We start from the raw sequence: 20,096 nt of genomic DNA on the forward strand, positions 1-20,096 counted from the left end.
TAATGTATTTTATATTCATTGAATATTTATCTTAGATTTATGTCATATTCATGTCATATTTATTAAATATTTTATTTATTCTCCTATTATTTATTCACCTATTTATTTATTCACATATTTACATACAGTCCATATTTGTTTATTATGTATTTATTCATTCCCATATTATTTAATCTCCAATTCATTCACATCTTTACATATGTATTTATGTATTTCTATTTTATTTTATTGACTTATTTATTGTTGCAGCGGTTGTGAAAGCGCTATATGAATCAAGATGTATTGTATTGTATTGTGTTTGACTACTCAATGTAGTGGCGCAATGTCAAATTGCAACGTATTCTTTTGCAAGCAGATTTCAGGCCCCATTTTGGTTGCAAAGCTGACTTTAATTGCGTTGTTTGTTTGATGAACGTCACGTTGATGTGCTATTTTTTCTCCAATTGACACGGGTTCGAAATGACTGTCAATGGGGCTTTTGCGCTGGTGCGGCTGTTCCAATTTGGACCACTCATACAAGACAATACATCTTGATTGCGTGGCCTTCAAATCAGGGCGCTGTCACATTGACCAAGCACAAATTGAGCAAAATTTGAATGACTATTTAGTTTGAAGGTTGTTTTATTCTTTTTCATTTTTGCAGCTAATGACGCTAAACCTCAATCTATTAGCTACCTATTTGCTATCTATTAGCTAACTGGCTGGTTATCCATTAGTTATATAGCAAGCTTTCTAGCTGGCTATCTATTGGCTTTCTATTAGCTATCTATTTGCTATTCATTAGCTAACTGTCCGGCTAGCTAGCTAGCTATCTGGCTGGCTATCTATTAGTTATGTAGCTATTAGCTGTCTAGCTCGCTATCTATTGGCTATCTATTAACTTTCTATTAGCTATCTATTTGTGATCTATCAGCTAACTGGCTGGCTATCTATTAGTTATATAGCTAGCTGTATAGCTGGCTATGGGCTATCTATTAGCTAGGTAGCTTTCTATCTATTTGAGTTACTTCTGGGTTGAGTGTACGCAGGCGCATGTGGCTGCCGCTACTCACATATAAAAAAAAAAAAAAAACATCTCCTGTGACTGAAAAGTGACCTTGAGATTTTTGAAAGGCGCTTGTAAATGAAACGGATTCTTCTGATCTGAATGTGTTTTGGTTGTTTTTGGTCTCCAGGATCAGACTTGTGTTTTTCCAACCAATGTGTGACCTCTGACCCCTCCGAGTAGAGCAGCATGAAGAAGAAAATCAGGCGCTCGCAAGAAGCGCTCTCCGGCCAACGTGAGTATGGCCGCAGGCAAGAAAGTGCAAAATATCCCAGTGGACTTTGGCTGGCGCGTGTGGCTGCCGCTGCTCACCCTCACAAGAAAATATCCTGTGACTGTAAAGGGTCCTTGAGAGTTTTGAAAGGCGCTTAGAAATGAAATGCATTATTATTTTTATTATCATTATCATCATTATTATTATTATTATTATTATTATTATTACATTTCATCACAAAATAATTGACTTGGTCATTGTGTGAAATTCAGCCATTTTCTATGACAGATTATGACCACTGGAGGGCAGTAGAGTACATGTATACGTATCATAATGGTCATGTATGGATGCGTATAATAACAATAATAATAATACATTTCATTTCTAAGTGCCTTTCAAAACTGTCAAGGTCACTTTACAGTCACAGGATAAATTTTTCTGTGGGTGAGCAGCGGTAGCCACACGCGCTAGCGTCCACTCAACCCGGAATAACTCAAATACTGTAGATAGAAAGCTATCTAGCCAGCAGATAGGTAGGTAGGTAGGTAGGTAGGTAGGTAGGTAGGTAGGTAGGTAGACCTAGTCTCGTTATATCGATATTCAAGGGAGTCCGAAAAAATATCGATATAACCGGGACTATCGATATATCCGACCCTGTTTGCATGTAATTTTCTCCGTGCGTGCATAGAAATAGTATCGTAATAAGCGGGACTATCGATATATCCCATATCGATATAACGAGACTTTACTGTAGATAGATCGCTAGGTAGATATCCAGCTAGCCAGCAAATAAATATCTAGCTCGCTGGCTAAATTGCCAGCTAAACTGCTCGATAGCTCGCTAGATAGCCAGCTACAGTTCATTCCTAAATTATAGATGATGTTCAGATGGAATTTATTATTACTGAACCAATGTTCAGTTTTGTGCATTTAGAGGGGAGTAGTGTCTCAAAATGGATGAATACATGAAAAAAATAACAATAAGTAAATCTACTGACTGCTGTATGCTGCTCTCTCTGACCCGCTGTTGTTGTGACACAGTCCTATACCGTCGTGGCTGTTGCTGCCATTTGCGGCATTTTTTAAGATTCGAAAAAAAATCTGCGTCTGCGTAAAATGGACAAAGGTAAATAAAACCACTTTATTATATAGTACACTTTAGTTTTTTCATTACAATCCATTAGCACATGTAATATATCTGAAATCAGATTTCTTTTGTGTTGTTTTAAGGCTTATTTAGTAGAAAATGAGGTTTAAAGGGGACCTGGGCACAGATTATTCTCATTTGAATGGTTTCCTATGGGAAATTAATATTTGGAAGATAATTTTTCCTTACACACACTTTGTGGGAACCAATTAGGTTCGTGAGCTGAGGTATCACTGTATTTCATGATAATTTGTTCCCTCTTTTGGATTGGGCGATATGATGATGATGATGATTATGAAAGCATGAGTGTCAAACATATGGCCCACGGTCTGGAACTTGGCCCCAAGGAGGTTTGATCAGGCCCGCAGGATCATTTAAAAGTGAAAACAAAAAATTGCACAAACGACATGGATTTCATATTTGCTATTTATTAGCTATCAGTTAGCTATCTGTTAGTATGTAGCTATCTAGCTCTATGGTGCATCTGGCTGTCTTTCCTATCTAGCTGGCTGGCTATCTCTTAGCTATCGATTGGCTATCTATTGGCTAGCTTTCTATCTATTTGAGTTACTTCTGGGTGTAGTGAACGCAGGCGCAGGTGGCTGCCGCTGCTCACCCACAGAAAATCTGATCCTGTGACTGTAAAGTGACCGTGACAGTTTTGAAAGGCGGCGCTTAGAAATGAAATATATTATTATTATCATGATGATGATTTGTTGTCTTTTTATGCCCCGCCCCCAGGCTGGGTCCTGTGCCGAAGATGCCAGGACGACCCGGCCTTGTTTGGGGACAAAATCACCGTGCGGGGCGACATCTTCTGCCTGGTCAGCTTGGACTTGGTCTTCTATCTATTATTACTGTATCTATGAGCGAGCTAGCTAGCTAGCTCGCTTTCTATCTATATGAGTTACTTCCAGGTTGAGTGGAACCAGCGGCGGCGTCGGCCATGTTGACGGCGACTGACGGCGGGCGCGTCTTGCAGGCGTGCAAGAAGAAGGGCGCCTGCGTGGGCTGCTACGTGAAAAGTTGCCGCAAGACGGCGCACTTCCCGTGCGGACGCCGCAGCGGCTTCGTTTCGCACTTTCAACAAAACTTCCCGTGAGTTTGCCGCCGCCGCCGTCGTCGTCGAGCGCAACAAAATGGCCGCCAGCGCCGACAAAGATTGAATTGATCCAGAAAATGCAAAGTTGCGCGAAAGGCGTGCGATTGGCCCAAAGGTCAGACTGTCGCCGTGGAAAAGCCTTCTTGTTGTCCATCTGAGGTTTTGAAGATGGACATCTCCAAATGTATTCCGTCAAGTGGATCGTTTTGGGCTGTGATCAACTACAGCTTGCATTTTGTCAAGAGAAGCGTTTCCACTCTGGTTTTTTTCCCGATGTGACTGCGTGTAAACCTTTCCCGTCCTCCTTTTTTTTTTGCACGTCATCTATGAGTGTGCTTTTTTTTCCATTCTGTTTTGTTTTCTCTGATGTCTTGTTGGCGCCTGGTTTGACAGCCTTTCCTCTTGGCTGCTGTTTGCTTGAAGGGAGGGCTTCTTTCCAAATAATCCATCCTTTCCTCCTTGAAAGCTCCTTCTGTTGAAAATTCTACAGTATAGTGATAGCTTGGCTTACCAACTTAATTGCTTCCCAGAAAGTGTGTGTAAGGGTGTCGATTCCAAACATTCATTTCCCACAGGAAACCATTAAAATGCCAATAATCCGTTCCCAGGTCCCCAGAAAACATCATTTTCAACTAGCCTTACCTTATTGATGTATCTTGTTGTAGCTTATTTATGACCTTACCTTATTTACCTTATTTATTTATGGCCGCGCGGCCGCCATCTTGATGTGCCTGTAGGCCTGCCGATGCCAAACACATCCCTTTTCTTCTTCTGACGCCTTCCTGTTGGGCTTTTCTTTCATCCATTCATATTTTGGATTGATGATGTCACTTTCCCTTTGAATGATGAGGGCGTGTTTCAGTGGATGGTTTTCAGTTAGCGATGACTGTTCATGTCGTTTCTGAATCAGCAGTTCCGATTCAACGATGTCAATTGCGCTTGCGATGACGAACGCTTGCTTGTGCTTTGAACACATTGGAGAGAGAGCGCCGGCCGCCCTTTCATCTGCTGTGAGCTCATTTGACAAGAAAGCTGACTTTGACTTGACACTCACTTTTGAACGAAGATCCAAGAAGTGCCTGGCACGCCGGTTCCGAGAGGACCGACCGACCGTCATTTCATCTGTGCTGTCTGTCACGCACATTAGCATCTTTGTGACAATGGATTGGTTGAAAACCTGAAACGGCACTTTCCATTAGAATCCATGTCATTTTGATGCGACGATCTTGATTTCGGTGCCGTTTGATGTCGAAACAGGTCGACGCCCCCTTTTGAACAAGCGGACGAGTCAAAACAAATCAGGTTGATTGGACTTTGCGGAGAGAACAGCTTCTCATTTGATACATTGTCATTTGCAATCAAACAATAGCATGGACCAAACAGTCGAGTGCTACTATGGCAAGCCCATGCTAACGTTAGCATCAATATACTTCAGAATCGGAATCATCTTTATTGCCAAGTATGTAGAACACACAAAGAATTTGTTTCCGGTAGAACACGCTGCACTAGTATCGTTGTCAAAAAAAAAAAAACTGCTAAGTGGCACTATACAGTTCCATTTTGGCTACTGTTGAAAGAGTTCAAAGAGTTAATGGCGACGGCGGGAAGAAGCTGTTTAAATGTCTGCTGGATTTGGTGCGCATGGATCGGTAGCGCCTGCCTGAGGGGAGTAGCTGGAAAAGGTGGTGGGCAGGGTGCGGAGGGTCCAGTAGGATTTTCCGCGCCCTAGTTTGGATTCTTGCAGTGTGCAAGTCCTCGAGAGTGGGTAGGGCGGTGCCAATGATTTTTTCCGCCGTCCTAACTGTCCGTTGAAGTCGGATTTTGTCCATTTTTGTGGCGGCCCCGAACCAAACGGTGATGGAAGAACACAGGATGGATTGGATGACAGCCGTGTAGAAATGTTGCAGCACCTCCTGTGGCAGGCCATGCTTCTTTAGCAGCCTCAGGAAGTACATTCTCTGTTGGGCCTTTTTCAGGATAGAGTTGGTGTTGACCTCCCACTTCATGTCCTGGGAGACTGTGATTCCCAGGAACTTGAAGGTCTCGACGGTTGACACCAGGCAGTTGGATAGTGTGAGGGGTAGCTGTGGTGATGGATGTTTCCTGAAGTCCACGATCATCTCAACTGTCTTGAGCGTGTTCAGCTCCAGGTTGTGACGGCTGCACCAGAGCTCCAGCTGCTCCACTTGTTGTCGGTACGCAGACTCGTCGCCGTCTTTGATGAGACCGATGACCGTGGTGTCGTCTGCCAACTTTATCAATTTGACAGCTGGGTGCGTTGAGGTGCAGTCGTTCGTGTAGAGAGAGAAGAGCAACGGAGAGAGGACGCATCCCTGCGGGGCTCCGGTGCTCGCGGTTCGTGTTGTGGATGATATATTTCCCAGTCTGACCTGTTGTGTCCGTCCTGTCAGGAAGCTGAGGGTCCACTGGCAGATCGTGGGGGACACACCAAGCTGGAGAAGTTTGGGGATGAGGAGTTCTGGGATGATGGTATTGAACGCAGAGCTGTAGTCCACAAACAGGATCCTTGCGTAGGTTCCTGTGTTGTCAAGGTGGTCGAGGATGTGGTGCAGTCCGATGTTGACTGCATCCTCCACAGACCTGTATGCCCGGTAGGCAAACTGAAGAGGATCTAGCAGAGGTCCGGTGATGTTCTTTAGGTGGTTCAGCACGAGGCGTTCAAAGGACTTCATGACCACAGACGTCAGAGCGACAGGTCTATAGTCGTTCGATCCCGAGGGTGCTGGATTCTTTGGAACTGGGACGATAGTAGACTGTTTGAAGCAGGATGGGACTTCACACTGCTCCAGGGATCTGTTGAAGATTTGTGTGAAGACCGGAGCCAGCTGGTCAGCGCAGACTCTCAGGCAGGAGGGGGACACACTGTCAGGTCCTGCAGCTTTCTTGATCTTCTGCTGCTTGAAGAGCCGTCTAACGTCCAGTTCGTGGATCTGTAGGGCAGAGGGCGGAGATACGCTAGTTTCTGGTAATGGTGGGCAGACCGGGGAAATGGGGGTGTCCTTTTCAAATGGGCAAAAGTATGTATTTAACTCATCAGCCATACCATTGTTGTACACTGCTTGGGGGGAAGGTAAACGATAATTTGTTATTGCTTTCAGGCCATTCCACACCGATGCAGAGTCGTTAGCGGAGAACTGTTTGTTAAGCCTCTCCGCATAACGTTTCTTTGCGATGTTAATTTCCTTCGTCAGTCTGTTTCGGGCGAGTTTGTAAACTGCTCGATCGCCGCTTTTAAATGCGGATTCTTTCTCTTTCCTAAGCTGCCTGAGTTTGGGAGTGAACCATGGCTTGTTGTTGTTGAATGAGCGGAAGGACTTTGTTGGTACACACATGTCCTCACAGAAACTGATGTATGATGTTACAGTGCCTGTGTATTCATCCAATGTGCCCGTTGAAGTTTCAAAGACGCTCCAATCAGTGCAGTCTAAGCATTCTTGTAGCGATAACTTTGCTTCATCTGTCCATGTTTTAACTGTCTTGACTACCGGTTTTACACATTTGAGTTTCTGTCTCTATGTGGGAATTAAGTGGATTAAATAGTGGTCAGAAAGACCCAAAGCTGCACGCGCAACAGATCGGTATGACTCTTTGAGTGCTGTGTAACAATCATCTAGAATGTTTTCTCCTCTGGTCAAACAGTCAATATGCTGCTTATATTTAGGAAGTTCGCGGTTTAAACGCGTTTGACTAAAATCGGCCAAAACGATCAGGGGTGACTCTGGATGTTTTAGTTCGAGTTTGTTTACATGGTCCGCTAGCGTTTGTTTACACGCGTTAGCATTAGCTTGTGGCGCGATGTACACGGCGACGAGAATAAAGGAAGCGAACTCACGTGGCGAGTAGAATGGCTTGCAGTTGAGAGACGGCGATTCCAAGCCAGGGCTGCAGTGTGCGTCGGGCATCGTGACATCGGTGCACCATTCTTCGTTGATGAAGCATAGTCCACCGCCTTTGGTTTTCCCCGATTGCTCCGTATCACGGTCGGCCCGAAGGAGACGGAATCCGGGTAGGTGTAGTGCGGAATCCGGGTGGCGGTCACTGAGCCAAGTCTCAGTGAAGCACAGCGCAGCAGAGCGGGCGAACGTTTTATTGGTCTTTGTGAGAAGCAGAAGTTCGTCCATCTTGTTTGGTAGTGAGCGTAGATTAGCGAGGTGGATCGATGGGAGCGGCGTTCGAAATCCACGCTGCCGAAGCTTGACGAGAACGCCGGCTCGCTTGCCCCTCCTACGCCGGCGTCTCAAAGCTCCGTACAGAGCTGCTACGCCGCTCGCGAGCAGCCCCGAAAAACCTTGTAGATTTTGGTGTGTCGGTGAAAATAGTCCAAGAGTGGATTCCCCAATGCTCAGTAACTCTTCCCTCGTGTAACTGAGTCGCGTAGGATCGCAAAAAACAAATGAAAATGACAAAACCAGGAACAATACTAGGGAGCGTGTGACCGAGGCTGCCATTCGCGGCGCCATCTTGGATCTAGCCTTCTGAGAGAGCCAGCCGAAAGCAAGCGTGGAAGCTAATGAGCCGTGTGCAGGCTAGCTAGCAGTAACCTTGCATCTGCACTCGGCAAGTTGACTTTTATTCTAATGGTTTGGCTGGCTTTTTACCAATCGGGAGGAACGGAAAACTATTCATATTCATCTTCACATGATGAATAAGTTATTTTGAATAATACATCACATTTAGTCCAAGGCCAGATCTTCTACATGAGGATGACAGTTGAACAGGCTGCGTCTGTTCACCTCAGATTGACCCCAGATTTTCCGCGCTTCCATTGCGGGCCTTGTATTCCGCCAACTAAGTGTGAAACTTTGAAATAGGATCACTTGTATTCTGTCTAGTCTCGATCAAGCACATTTCTGCTCAAAGGTGGAATGGTCTTGAAACATAAGCCTGATGAGCATTTGTGTGCAGTAGGGATGGCCAAATCATTGGAAGTGATGAAACGTGAGCGCGTTGGCCTCACAGTGCAGAGGTAGCGGGTTCAATTTCAGCTCCGAGCTCCCAGTGTGGAGTTTGCGATGTCCCCACGGGCCTGCGTGACTGTTGTCCAAGTACACGATTCCACTTTTCAGGATTCCAAAAACATGCACGGCTGGCTGATTGATCACTCCCAATAGTGCCGAGATGTGGATGTGAGCGGGGATGCTCGCTCGCTCGCTCGCTCGCTCGCTCGCTTGCTTGCGGGGATGCATGTGGGCGGCGCCCTCGCCTCATTGACGCATTTTGACAGCTACTGGAGCAACTTTGCAACTCCGCGCAAGTCCATGACGATTGGCGCAGATTGCCACAATCCTGACACATAGTTAGAAGAAGAAAAAGAAGAATAATGATAATGATAATAATAATACATTTCATTTGTAAGCGCCTTTCAAAACTCACAAAGTCGCTGGATCAGTTTTTCTGTGGGTGAGCAGCGGCAGCCACATGAGCCTGTGTTCACTCAACGCAAAATAACTCAGATAGAAATCTAGCTAGCTAGCTAATAGCCAGCAAGTGAGCTAACAGATAGCAATAGATAGCCAGCTAACGAGCTAGCTATCTAATAGCTAGCTAGTTAGCAAATAGATAGCAAGCTAGCTGTATAGATAACTACAGATAGCCAGAGAGCTAATAGAGAGCCAGCTAACTAACTAGCTAATAGACATCTAATGGGTAGCTAGTTAGCTGAATAGATAGCCAGCCAGCTCGATAGCTAATAGCTAGCCAGCTATTAGCTTGCTTGCCAGCTGGATAGATTGCTAGATAGTTAATAAATATCCTAACCCATATATAACATACAGTAAAGTCTCGTTATATCGATATCGGATATATCGATAGTCCCGCTTATTACGATACTATTTCTATGCACGCACGGAGAAAATTACATGCAAACAGGTTCGGATATATCGATAGTCCCGGTTATATCGATATTTTTTTGGACTCCCTTGAATATCGATATAACGAGACTTTACTGTAATAGCTAACCCTAGATCGGTTATTTAAATGGGAGTGGAAAGATTGTGTGCTGTCAAGAGTGACACCTTGGCTTTTGAGCTAGTTTTTGAAGAATTGTTGCTTTTGTGGTCCTTGTTAAGTACATGGAGATTGCTCATCCTTAAATGATCACAAGTCAGACAAAAGGGAGACGGTGCGGCTGACGAACAGCTCGTAAAACGTCCTCGCTCCATCAAAAGGACATCAAGATTGATGTACACGCACACGCACCGGCAGAGTCAAACGGCAACATTTTGTTGGGCCTGCCAGAAAATAAAGTGAAAAAAAAGTGTATAGGAAGCCTCGGGTCTTTGGGTCGCTTGCTGCTTCCTTTGGCATCTTTGCTGGTTTCTGTCGGGGCCAAAAGAACTCCATGAGGCAAAGCGGCCACTTCAAGCAGGAATGGTTGCGCCATTTCGCCACTACCAAGAGGCCAGCCAGCACTGTTTTTGATTCGGAGGAATCGGTGAAAAGGTTTCTTCAGCCAACATCTGTACTTTTTGGAAGGTGTCGGACGTTTGGCTCCTCATCCGAAGAGCTTCGTCAGCAAACCGGCGCAACTTTTGTTTGCTGACAAAGCTTTTGGGATGAGGAGCATCGTGGGCAGCATTTTCACAGCTCTGCGTCGTTCGGCGGTGATGTCGCTGCTGTTGGGACAGTCCGCGGCTTGGAATTGAAGCGGATCGACGTGGGACAGGAGATGGGAGACTTTTGGTCTCTTTTGGTCAGTGGACACGACAACTTGGTGTTTGCTTTCAACCTTTAGCTTCTAGCAGACGTGCACATTCCTCCACGACGTCCCTGATCCACTGGAGTTTATTTGCTCTCTCGACTTGAAGATGGCAGCTCCTGTATTTTGTTTCTTCGACTTCTTCCTTTCCCTTCCTCTCCTTTCATCGTGTTGCTGCTGCGAAATGTCCATTTCTCCACAGCGAGACTCCTGAAGGGTCAATAAAGGTCACTCCAAGGTTCCAATTTGCAACGTACAGCAGGCGAAATGGAAAGGGTTGTGCGCGCGTGTTTCGTCAAAGGATGCACGGCGCCATGACGACCGGCTCATCTCTGATGATGCCTTTTCCATCGATGACATGAAGGCGCAAAGAGCAAAGGGGCCGCCTCACAAGGACCCGGCGGCGCTCTATGATGACCTTTGGCTGGAAGCTGCCGGAAGGCAAAGGGCTACAGGCAGAGCGCCCGAACAACCTCGCCCCTATTCGACCATCTCAATTGCGCTGGCGGCACTGCCGCCATGTTTTTCTCCCGCGCCAGCTCATCCTTATCCTTCACGACTGAATGGCAAAGAATGTGAAAGTCCATGATGCTAATGTTCGCGATGGAGCACAAAGATGCTCCTCAATCCATGCCAACGCTGGACCTTCTACCTTCCAGTTGTGGCACTCTCAATTTGATTGACACTTGCATGGAATAAAGTGCCTCAATTCTCGACACGTGTCCGCCTGCCTCGCCTGCAATCCGCTCACGCAAAAAAAAAATAAAAAGAGGTGGAAGCGACCTCCGCGGGATGTCGTGCCGAAGCACCTCCAATCCTGCCCGCCAAAGAAAATCGGACCCAAGTCACGCTTGCAAATGCAGCCAAACCTCACACATTCTTTCCAAAAACCTGTTTGAAAATGGATTGGTTCCAAAACCGAAACCGCACTTTCCATTATAATTCATGTCATTTTTTTTAATCCGTTCCAAGGCGACTTTTCAAAGCACTTTTTAACTTTGACAGCATAATGCTAACCCTAGGTCATGTGTAAAATACGACATCAAGTAGCATATGCTTTGTTTTCAAGATAAAAACCTCTATCTGTCTGCCATGGGGCGTGTTGGCCCCCATCGCCGCTGCGTTTGCACAGTCGGCAGGGGACGTCCTTGCACCAGTTTCTCGCCAATCACAGGGCACAGTTAACTTTTCAAAGCATTCTCTGATCTCAAATCTTTCTGCATTAGACCGTTGCAGAAACCGTTGCACGCCATTTTGGGTGCAAAACCCAATTGGATGAGAAGCGAGACGTTTGAAGACTCAGCTTTGACTGTCGACCTCTTTTCGTCCATGGATGGATGCGAAGGCTTTACCATTGATTGGAAAAGTTAGCCTGTATCAGACGTGCACATTGACGGCTCTGATCCACCGGTGAAAAGAAGGCTTTGGTCCTCTCCTCCTTCATCTAAGTCTGATTCATGACATTGTTTGTCGCGTCGGGTTCATGGGGGAAATCGTTCAGATCGCACAACTCTCCATGTTTATTTGTGACTCTCCATGTTTATTTGTGTTGACATTACAGTCAACACAAAGCAGAATATTAAACACAACGGGAACATCACAAAAAAACATGGAGAGTAGTACAATCTTAACGCCTTTCTTTCCCCCATGTACTCTACACCACAAACACCGAATGACATGAAGCAGTTGTAGATGAGAGAGGAGAGAATCAAAGCCTCTCTTTCACCGGTGGATCAGTGCCGTCATGGCGAAATGTGCTACAAGCTAAATGTTGAGCGCAAACACCAAGCTTGTAAATGTATCCAAGTGGAAATACCGCAAGAGAGTACATTGTTTCCAAATGACACCTGCATGGTGCTTTGTCGGCAGACTGCGTGCGTCAAGCTGAAGGCGTGACATCAAGCTTCTTCTTTAGCCAATCAGTGTCCTCCATCTTGAGAGCTTTGATTGGCATGTTTGTTTTGACCAAGCTGTGACGTCCGATGCCCTTCCTGACACGAGCCTCGGGACGTATCCGGGTAATTACGGGTCCCACTGTGGGACGATGAAAGGCTTGATTCTGATCATAATAATAATACGTTTGATCTCGAAGCGCCTTTGGAGGCACCCGAGGACACTTTATGATTAAAAGAACAAAAAAAAACACATTTCATAGTTGAGTGCATGTATGCTGACATGTCGTCCATTAAATAAAAAACCTTCCAAGTGGGAAATTCTTTGTATTCTCTGGACCAAATCAGCACCGGGGGAGGACAGGAGCACCTCAGCTATTCAACCGGGCCACTCTGGTACAGATCTGATGTTTTATTTTGAAGTCAAAGGCCTCCGAAAAGTGACATCTGACCTCCTTCCATGGGAGTGATCCAATGGATGTGAACGTGCTTGTTGGTGTTTTGTGTCCATTTCAAACAAACTTCTAAATGGGAAATTGTTGGTTATCTCCGGACCGAATCGACACTGCATGGGGGGGAAACTACAGCGGTCCCAAAGTCCATCTTGCAATCGAGTCAACATAGCTTTTTCTGCCTTGATTGGAATGTGTGACCATGTTTTCAATCAAATTCAATCTGCTAAGTGCACGTTAACCTGTCCATTACACTCACTAATTCGATTAGAATGAAAGAAAAAAAAACAACAAAGTATTGCATGTAGAACTTATTGTAGAAACTGAGTCAAAGCAGTGCACGAACGGCTTGACGTCACTTTTTCATTGTTTTCCATGCAGAACACCCTGACCCTCGATACCCGTCCCCCTCTGAGGGGGAAAAGGAAACAATGTAGCAAAACATAAAGAGCACACTGTTGTCTGGATTATACATTTGCAGAGGAGTAGTTCAAATTGCAACTTGAAGGCAGCATGCAGTGCCTTGGATAGTGCTTGGAACAAAGCAACAGTGGATGGATGGATGGATGCATGCATGATCACCTTCTTGAGGTCATTTCAGAGTTTCCCTCCACTTTGTGATGTCCTGTTTGGGACTGATTTGCTTTCAATCGTTGGATTCATTGGTTAATCTTGGATTCCACCATGCAACACGTCTTCTTTTCAGTTCATGAATCATTTGTTTATTCGTCATTTTGACCTTGATCTGCACCCTGTATACTTGTATAGTTAGGGCAGGGGTGGGCAAACTTTTTGACTCGCGGGCCGCATTGGGTTCTAAAATTTGACAGAGGGGCCGGGCCAGGAGCATTTGGAGGGAGTGTTTGGGCCGGAAATACTCCGAACAAGTTATGTCCATAATTTATAAAATCACTTCAAATGACTTCGACTGAGCGTATTTGACAAAGATTCCACAGCATATAGCTATACTTTACTTTTTAAGACTTGCGCTGAATATTCATGAAGTCTTGTTTTCGAGTTGATGACGATCCCCATGTGACGTCACGTTTGGACCGCCCCTGACCGAGAAAGCGACATACAATGCATTTTGGGTACTTTGTTTGGTCTGAAAACTTCGTGTTGATGGCGAAATTAGAAGGAAAACACAACACATAAATAACGCCATGGTGAATCGTTGTGTGTTGCACCAAGACAACTACAGTAAAGTCTCGTTATATCGATATCGGATATATCGATAGTCCCGGTTATATCGATACTATTTCTATGCACGCATGGAGAAAATTACATGCAAACAGGGTCGGATATATCGATAGTCCCGGTTATATCGATATTTTTTCGGACTCCCTTGAATATCCATATAACGAGACTTTACTGTATTTGATATTCGCTGACACAAATTCCCAGCTGACAAATCAGCCCATTTCCAACGGCGCTTGGGCGCCATCTTCTGCTTTTTCTGGGTGCTACATTGCTGTCATTGATGGCTCGAATTGATATGGGAGGACTCCTAGAATCAATTGCAAACATTTATGCTTTCCTCTTCAGAAGAACAAGAACAAGAAAACATCTTCTCCGAATCTGAAGCCATTGTTTTGATTCTCGAGCAAGGCAAGACGTCTTGGCGTGACGTCACAAACAGAGGGGTGGAACCTTCTGAAACTGACCATTTCCGGATTCATTTTGAAGTCATTTTTATTGGTGTTTTTCATTTAACTAAAAATATCAGCCTGCCTGTTTTGGGTATTATAGATGCTATAAAACGTTTTTCTGATGTCAGTGGGAAACAAAAACAAAAAATGGTGCCGGTTGTCCTTTAAATGTAGTATGTACAAACCTCATAGCACAGTAAGAACACTACAACCCAATTTAGTAACTGTCTTTCAAATGTGAAAAATATCCCTGATCAGTTAATAAATTTGTCTCAAGGAATATGCAAGATATGGCATTTACAGACTATTTCGCAGATACTTGGAGGAGGAAATGGAAATAGATTAAAATAACATGTAACAACTGTGATTTATCAAGATTGCGTCTGTTATTAATGAGTTTCAATCGAAGGTGCAAAGTTGAGAAATCAACATTTATTGAAAAATGGAATCACTTTCAACATTCAAAACATATTATTCCACAATGAAATATTCAAGCTCAATAATACCTACTTGTGTTAAATTCCGCCAAATCATAGTTGGTTTGTCCTGACCGCGCGCTCAACAAACTCCTCACTGACGCCCTCGCCTTCACGCGCTAACAATACACGTGTACCGTCGCCGATCACACCGACGTACGCTACCTGCAGTTGAAATTTGCAGACTCGGCACGGCAGCCAATCAGAAGCCTGCTTCTCTCTTCCGGACTTTCGCAAGCGTTATAAAGTCGTGCAATTGCATATCATTTTCCAAAATAGATGCACAGAACCACAGCCCAGAAGAAAGATTCAAAAGAAGCTAACAACATATGTGACGCTACAAAACGTAAATTTACATTAAACCGTGACTGTAAAGTGTACTTGAGATTTATGAAAGAGGCTTAGTGGCTCGTAGGAAGTAATTGCAAACGTTGCATTGTGCACCACCGTGAGAATCGACTACTGTAGCAAAATTTACAGCCATGTGCATTTGCCGTAAATTAAGCAAGGTAGCATTTTTTGTAGGTACATTCTTGATTAAAAAAAAAAACTTTATATTTTGTGACAATGTTTCTTAATGGGATTGGTCTCATTTTGCTTCAAGTTGGGAAAAATGGGGCAGGCAACTTTTCAGTTAACTGCCCTGTTGTCCACTAACTTTTTGTCATGAGTTTTAGACACTGTTTGTACTATAATTTGGGCAAGTTCGGCGGGCCAGATTGAAAAGCCTAACGGGCCGTATGTGGCCCGCGGGCCGTAGTTTGCCCATGTCTGAGCTAGGGAGTATATATATATATATATATATATATATATATATATATATATATATATATATATATATATATATATATATATATATATATATATATATATATATATTCCCTGGTGTTCAATCAAGTATACACTTATCAGAGAAATCTTTTGGTTTATAACAGCAGAGTATAAGCTTTTTTTTTCTCTCTTTTGTTGATGCGTGCATGAAGCAAGCCCAAAGACGAGCGGCCTGTCGTCACTTTTTCATTCATTTCCAGAACATTCTGACTCTCCCCCTCACACGCTGCAAAAGAAAGTTAATTGTCTGGACAAAAAAAGGGAAGCGCGCGAGCGCGTGCAGGACAAACTCCAACGAGGAAAAACCACACAAGCCGACATCATGTCAGGCTGTAAAAAAAGACACTGGACAAATATTTGTCTCTTTAAAAAAAAAAGAAATAAAAATCGGTGACTTGAATTGGAAGAGATAAGCCAAGAGATATCACCTTCTATCAACGCGTTATTGTTGTTGTTGTTGTTTTTTTCCTCGCGTGGACGTTGACTCGGTTCTTCCTGTCGGTTGACCGCCAACTCTTCAAAAAATGGCGGGTGGGATCGTGTCGCCTCCACACAAGACATCAAGGATGTCCACGTGCACGTCGACGCTCTCGTTGAACTTGATGAGGAGAAATCCTCTCGGGTGGTCGGCTTTAGCTCAATGTTTGCATGACAAAAACACGCAAAATTGCGGGCCGACTTGATCCCATTTTTTGGTTTGTTTTTGGGGGGGGAGGGGGGGGGGCATAACAGGTGAAATGCTTGTTGACCGATGTCACGCCTTCAAGTTCACGCATGCAGTCCGACAAGGTACAGCACGTTCCGGCCACGACGTGCAACATGTGGAAGGAAAAGAAAAGAAAAAGAAAAGACGTTTTTTTTTTGGACTCATTCAAGGTATCAAGAATGAAAGCACGTCTAAACGTGACACTCGACCATGAAAGAACAATACACAGATCCATAAATTCAACTGTAAACCCCGAATGGCATTTGAAAGGATAGGACGTGTCTTTTATTGACTTCTTTTGTAACGCTCCCGCGATTGGAGCACGCATGCACCGCGGGGTCGCGCGCGCCACGACCAAAATCTCCCGATTGATGAAACTAAACATGTCCGTCCAATCTGCAGCAGCGGACATTGGGGGGCAATTGATAAAAACAACGTTTTCTCCACGCGCAATACACGTGCGTGCGCATCGGCTGAAACTGCGCCAAAATGTTTCGTTCGTCAGATGAATTGCACATCGTGTCAGGTGGAACAATCTAGAAAGAAAGCAGACGTGATTGACATCACTGTTGTCACTATATATCGCGTGGGGCTTTATGATGATTATTTTCTTTCTCTCTCTCACAGAGGAGCGAGTCACGAGTCGTCATGACGCGCGGGGGTCATCATAAAGCCGCGCCCTCCCTGACGAAGCAAATTGGATGTCTCGCACCTCCCCTCGTGCATCGGGATATAAAGTGCTCGCAGCGCGACTCCTGAGTATAGTTGCTTGTTGTCTCCAACCAGCTTTTTTTTCCCCTCGAGGTCAAAGATGAAGAAGAAGAACAAAGCCCTCGGATGGCTTGTGCTCATACTCTGCGGCCTTGCGACCCTGCTTGCCATCGGTGAGAATCCTCCCTTTATTTATTAAGAATCAGAAAGCCTGAAATCCTCCCACAATGCGGAAATTTGTCGCAATTTGAAATGCCAAGTGAAAGATGACAAAAAAAGCAAAAACCAACTTGTTGCTGAAGAAAAAGAAAAGTCAATCCAATCCAAATTAATTTACTACCAAAAATAATGAATGGACAGTCTACAACTTGCCACACAAATGCAAAAAAAAAAAATTGTTTTGAAGGGTGCTTATAAATGGAATTTATTATTATTATTATTATTATTATTATTATTATTATTATTATTATTATTATTATTATTATTATTATTATTATTGCAAATTTCCCCATTGTGGGACGAATAAGGGTTTTTCTGATTCTGATTATTAGTATTATAGTATTATTATTATTAGCAGTAGTATTATTATATTTGTATGTTAGTATAATTTGTATTATCATTATTATTATTCTATACAGTGTATGTATTTTGAAATGGCCGTGGCTTATTTCTCGGTTTGCGTGATTTCGACCACGGATTTTGAGGTGCGACTTGAAGTGAGCGGGAGCAGGCGGCTGCTCTGGGCGGCTCCCAAATAGGAGCCGTCTCCTGTCGATCGCCTCAACAAGCCGCTTCGTGCGCGAACGACACACCGGACCGGCATCTGTTGCCTGCCTTCATTCTTGGCAAATCTTGTCCGCCGCCGCCGCCGCTGCTTTGCCGAAAAATGGAATGTGTTTTCCTCAAAATGGCAATCATGTTTTTGGTTTTGCATTCAAGGAAATTCGTTTTTGGGTGCATCTTTTTTTCTTTTTTAAGCAATGTGAAGGGTGTCGTTTTCTGTGTCAATGTATCTCTTGTTTCTATTTATAATTGGATTTTTTTTTATTAGTGTGTCTCTGCTCGTCTAGACTGTCAAGTGTCCTTGAGAGCTTCGAAAGGCGCTTGAAATAAAATGCATTTGATCTAAATGGAGTTTATTAATATTATGATGATTATTATTCCTCATTTTCGGGTGTGTCTTCTGAAATGTTTTATATTGTCCCCCCCCCCCCCCACCTGCAACCCCCCAAAAACACGATTCGGAATCTTGGTGATGACATCATGAATATGCAAATGTTGAAGATAATCTGGAATTAATTGTGAGGCGTTGAAATCATTTCAAAGACAATGTGAAACGTCATCGTACTGCGCATCAGTCACAAGCTCAACAGCTTCACCTGGCGGCCACCAGAGGTGGTGCGGGCTGGGCTGGGCTGGACTCGGGCGCTCGCCCTGGCGGTCGCCGGAGGCACTGCAATTGCCTCAACATTCCCCTATCCTCCCCCCTCACACCTTCCGAAATTCAAGTGAGGCGTCTTTGGTCACATTTCCAAAGACTGGAACCACCTGACCTTTTTTTGTAGTTTTGCGTGCAAGGAATATTCTTTTTTTTTGGGGGGGGGGGGTCATTTATTTTCTTTTTTTAAGCGACGGGGGGGAGCAGGTAAACATTTCAAGGGCTGTCTTCTGAAATGTGTCATTTTTTAAAGACTAACAATCTGTATTTGTGTATTTCCAGGACAATGTCAGTGCCAAGCAGGCTGGCGATCGTACAAGAACAAATGTTACTCCATCTCCTGGGAACGACTGCCGTGGCACGACGCTCACACCTCCTGTTTATCAATAAATAGCAACTTGGTGATCATTGAGGACATCAATGAAATGGTGAGGCGCCATAACAGCCAACTAAACCTTTCAACCATTTTGTTATGGATTGTCTTCTCGATTAAAAAAAGTTTCTTCGGCCATCATCTGTACTTTGAAGGTGTCGGACGTTTGGCTCCTCATCCGAAAAGCTTCGTCAGTGAACTAAAATTGTGCTGGTCACTCTGTATATATATATATATATATATATATATATATATATATATATATATATATATATATATATATACAGGTGGCAGTACCAGACCTCTGCTCTGATAGGAGGTCCCTGCTCCAAGGTGGGGGGGAGCACTCCGCTGCTCCCCCCCACCTTCAAAGAAGCACAGTTGCATCACCTTGTCATCGATGGACCATGCATTGTTTCACCAGATTTTTTTTTCCCGCCAAATACTTTGATTTTATTGGAGCACAAGTTCACAAATTGCCAGTGGCTTCATCACCTCTGCCGCTCAGTCGTATGTTGTGTATTTATTTTCATGTACCATATCTTGTAGGAGTGGCTGAAGACTGAAATCGGAAAAAAACATCACTGGGTTGGCCTGACAGAGGAAATCACCGAGGGCGTGTGGCTTTGGCTGGACGGCAGTCCCTTAAACTCCCAAATAACGTATGTCATTTCCTTCCGTAACATCATTGCAAGCTTGCCATGTCTGCCTGGGTGCTTGAGTGGAGCAATACAATCCTCCCTCGTCTTCCCTCTCGTCTCGTCTCGTCTCGTCTCCCTCATGGTCCAAAATCGGGGAAGGCGGGTGGACCAGTGATTGGGTAGCACCTGCCATGAGGCGATTGGCTGCAAAGCGCTTCTTTACAGCAGACAGCGAATGAAAAATACAATCAGACGTGAAAAAAGTGTTTTCTTTTTCATCAGGAAATGGGGGAAAGGCGAGCCTAACAACATGGAGACGAAGGAGGACTGTGGTCAACTAAGAGGCCCTGATAACTTGAATGATCGTGACTGCTCCGTGTGGTTACCTTTCATCTGCGAGCGCACCAACCGTGAGTCCATCCGCCATTGTTTTTTTGCATTTTGTTGCAATCCAGCTGCGGCGTGACAATTCTCAGCGACCATTCAGAGGACAGGCCAAAAAAGCAAAAACCAACTTGTTGCTGGAAAAAAAGAAAAGTCAATCCAATCCAAATTAATTTACTACCAAAAATAATGAATGGACAGTCTACAACTTGCCACACAAATGCAAAAAAAAAAAAAAGAATTGGTTTTGAAGGGTGCTTATAAATGGAATGTATTATTATTATTATTATTATTATTATTGCAAATTTCCCCATTGT

At 44.2% G+C, this 20,096-nt stretch overlaps 2 protein-coding genes across 5 annotated transcripts in view; one reads left to right on the forward strand and one right to left on the reverse strand.

Annotated features, from left to right (window-relative positions):
- The window catches only part of LOC148896045 (bifunctional glutamate/proline--tRNA ligase-like), an 85,100-nt gene extending 77,122 nt beyond the window's left edge, over nt 1-7,978 (reverse strand). For 2 of the 3 annotated variants that reach the window (XM_089000025.1, XM_089000024.1), the window contains exon 1: nt 7,362-7,978. In XM_089000025.1, the coding sequence (XP_088856151.1) occupies nt 7,362-7,977 (616 nt within the window). In that variant the 5' untranslated portion in view covers nt 7,978. The remainder of the gene's footprint in view (nt 1-7,361) is intronic. The other variant, XM_089000026.1, reaches the window with a different exon arrangement.
- LOC148896047 (C-type mannose receptor 2-like) overlaps nt 1-20,096 on the forward strand; it is a 93,593-nt gene that overhangs the window by 66,951 nt on the left and 6,546 nt on the right. The window contains exons 1-4 of one of the 2 annotated variants that reach the window (XM_089000022.1): nt 16,981-17,116; nt 18,664-18,809; nt 19,304-19,416; nt 19,678-19,805. In XM_089000022.1, the coding sequence (XP_088856148.1) occupies nt 17,044-17,116; nt 18,664-18,809; nt 19,304-19,416; nt 19,678-19,805 (460 nt within the window). In that variant the 5' untranslated portion in view covers nt 16,981-17,043. Of the gene's footprint in view, nt 1-16,980; nt 17,117-18,663; nt 18,810-19,303; nt 19,417-19,677; nt 19,806-20,096 lie in introns of those variants that run through there. The other variant, XM_089000023.1, reaches the window with a different exon arrangement.

The sequence above is a fragment of the Hippocampus bargibanti genome, linkage group LG07 (assembly GCF_051943395.1).
Source record: "Hippocampus bargibanti isolate YZ-2025 linkage group LG07, ASM5194339v1, whole genome shotgun sequence".
Taxonomy (NCBI): domain Eukaryota; kingdom Metazoa; phylum Chordata; class Actinopteri; order Syngnathiformes; family Syngnathidae; genus Hippocampus; species Hippocampus bargibanti.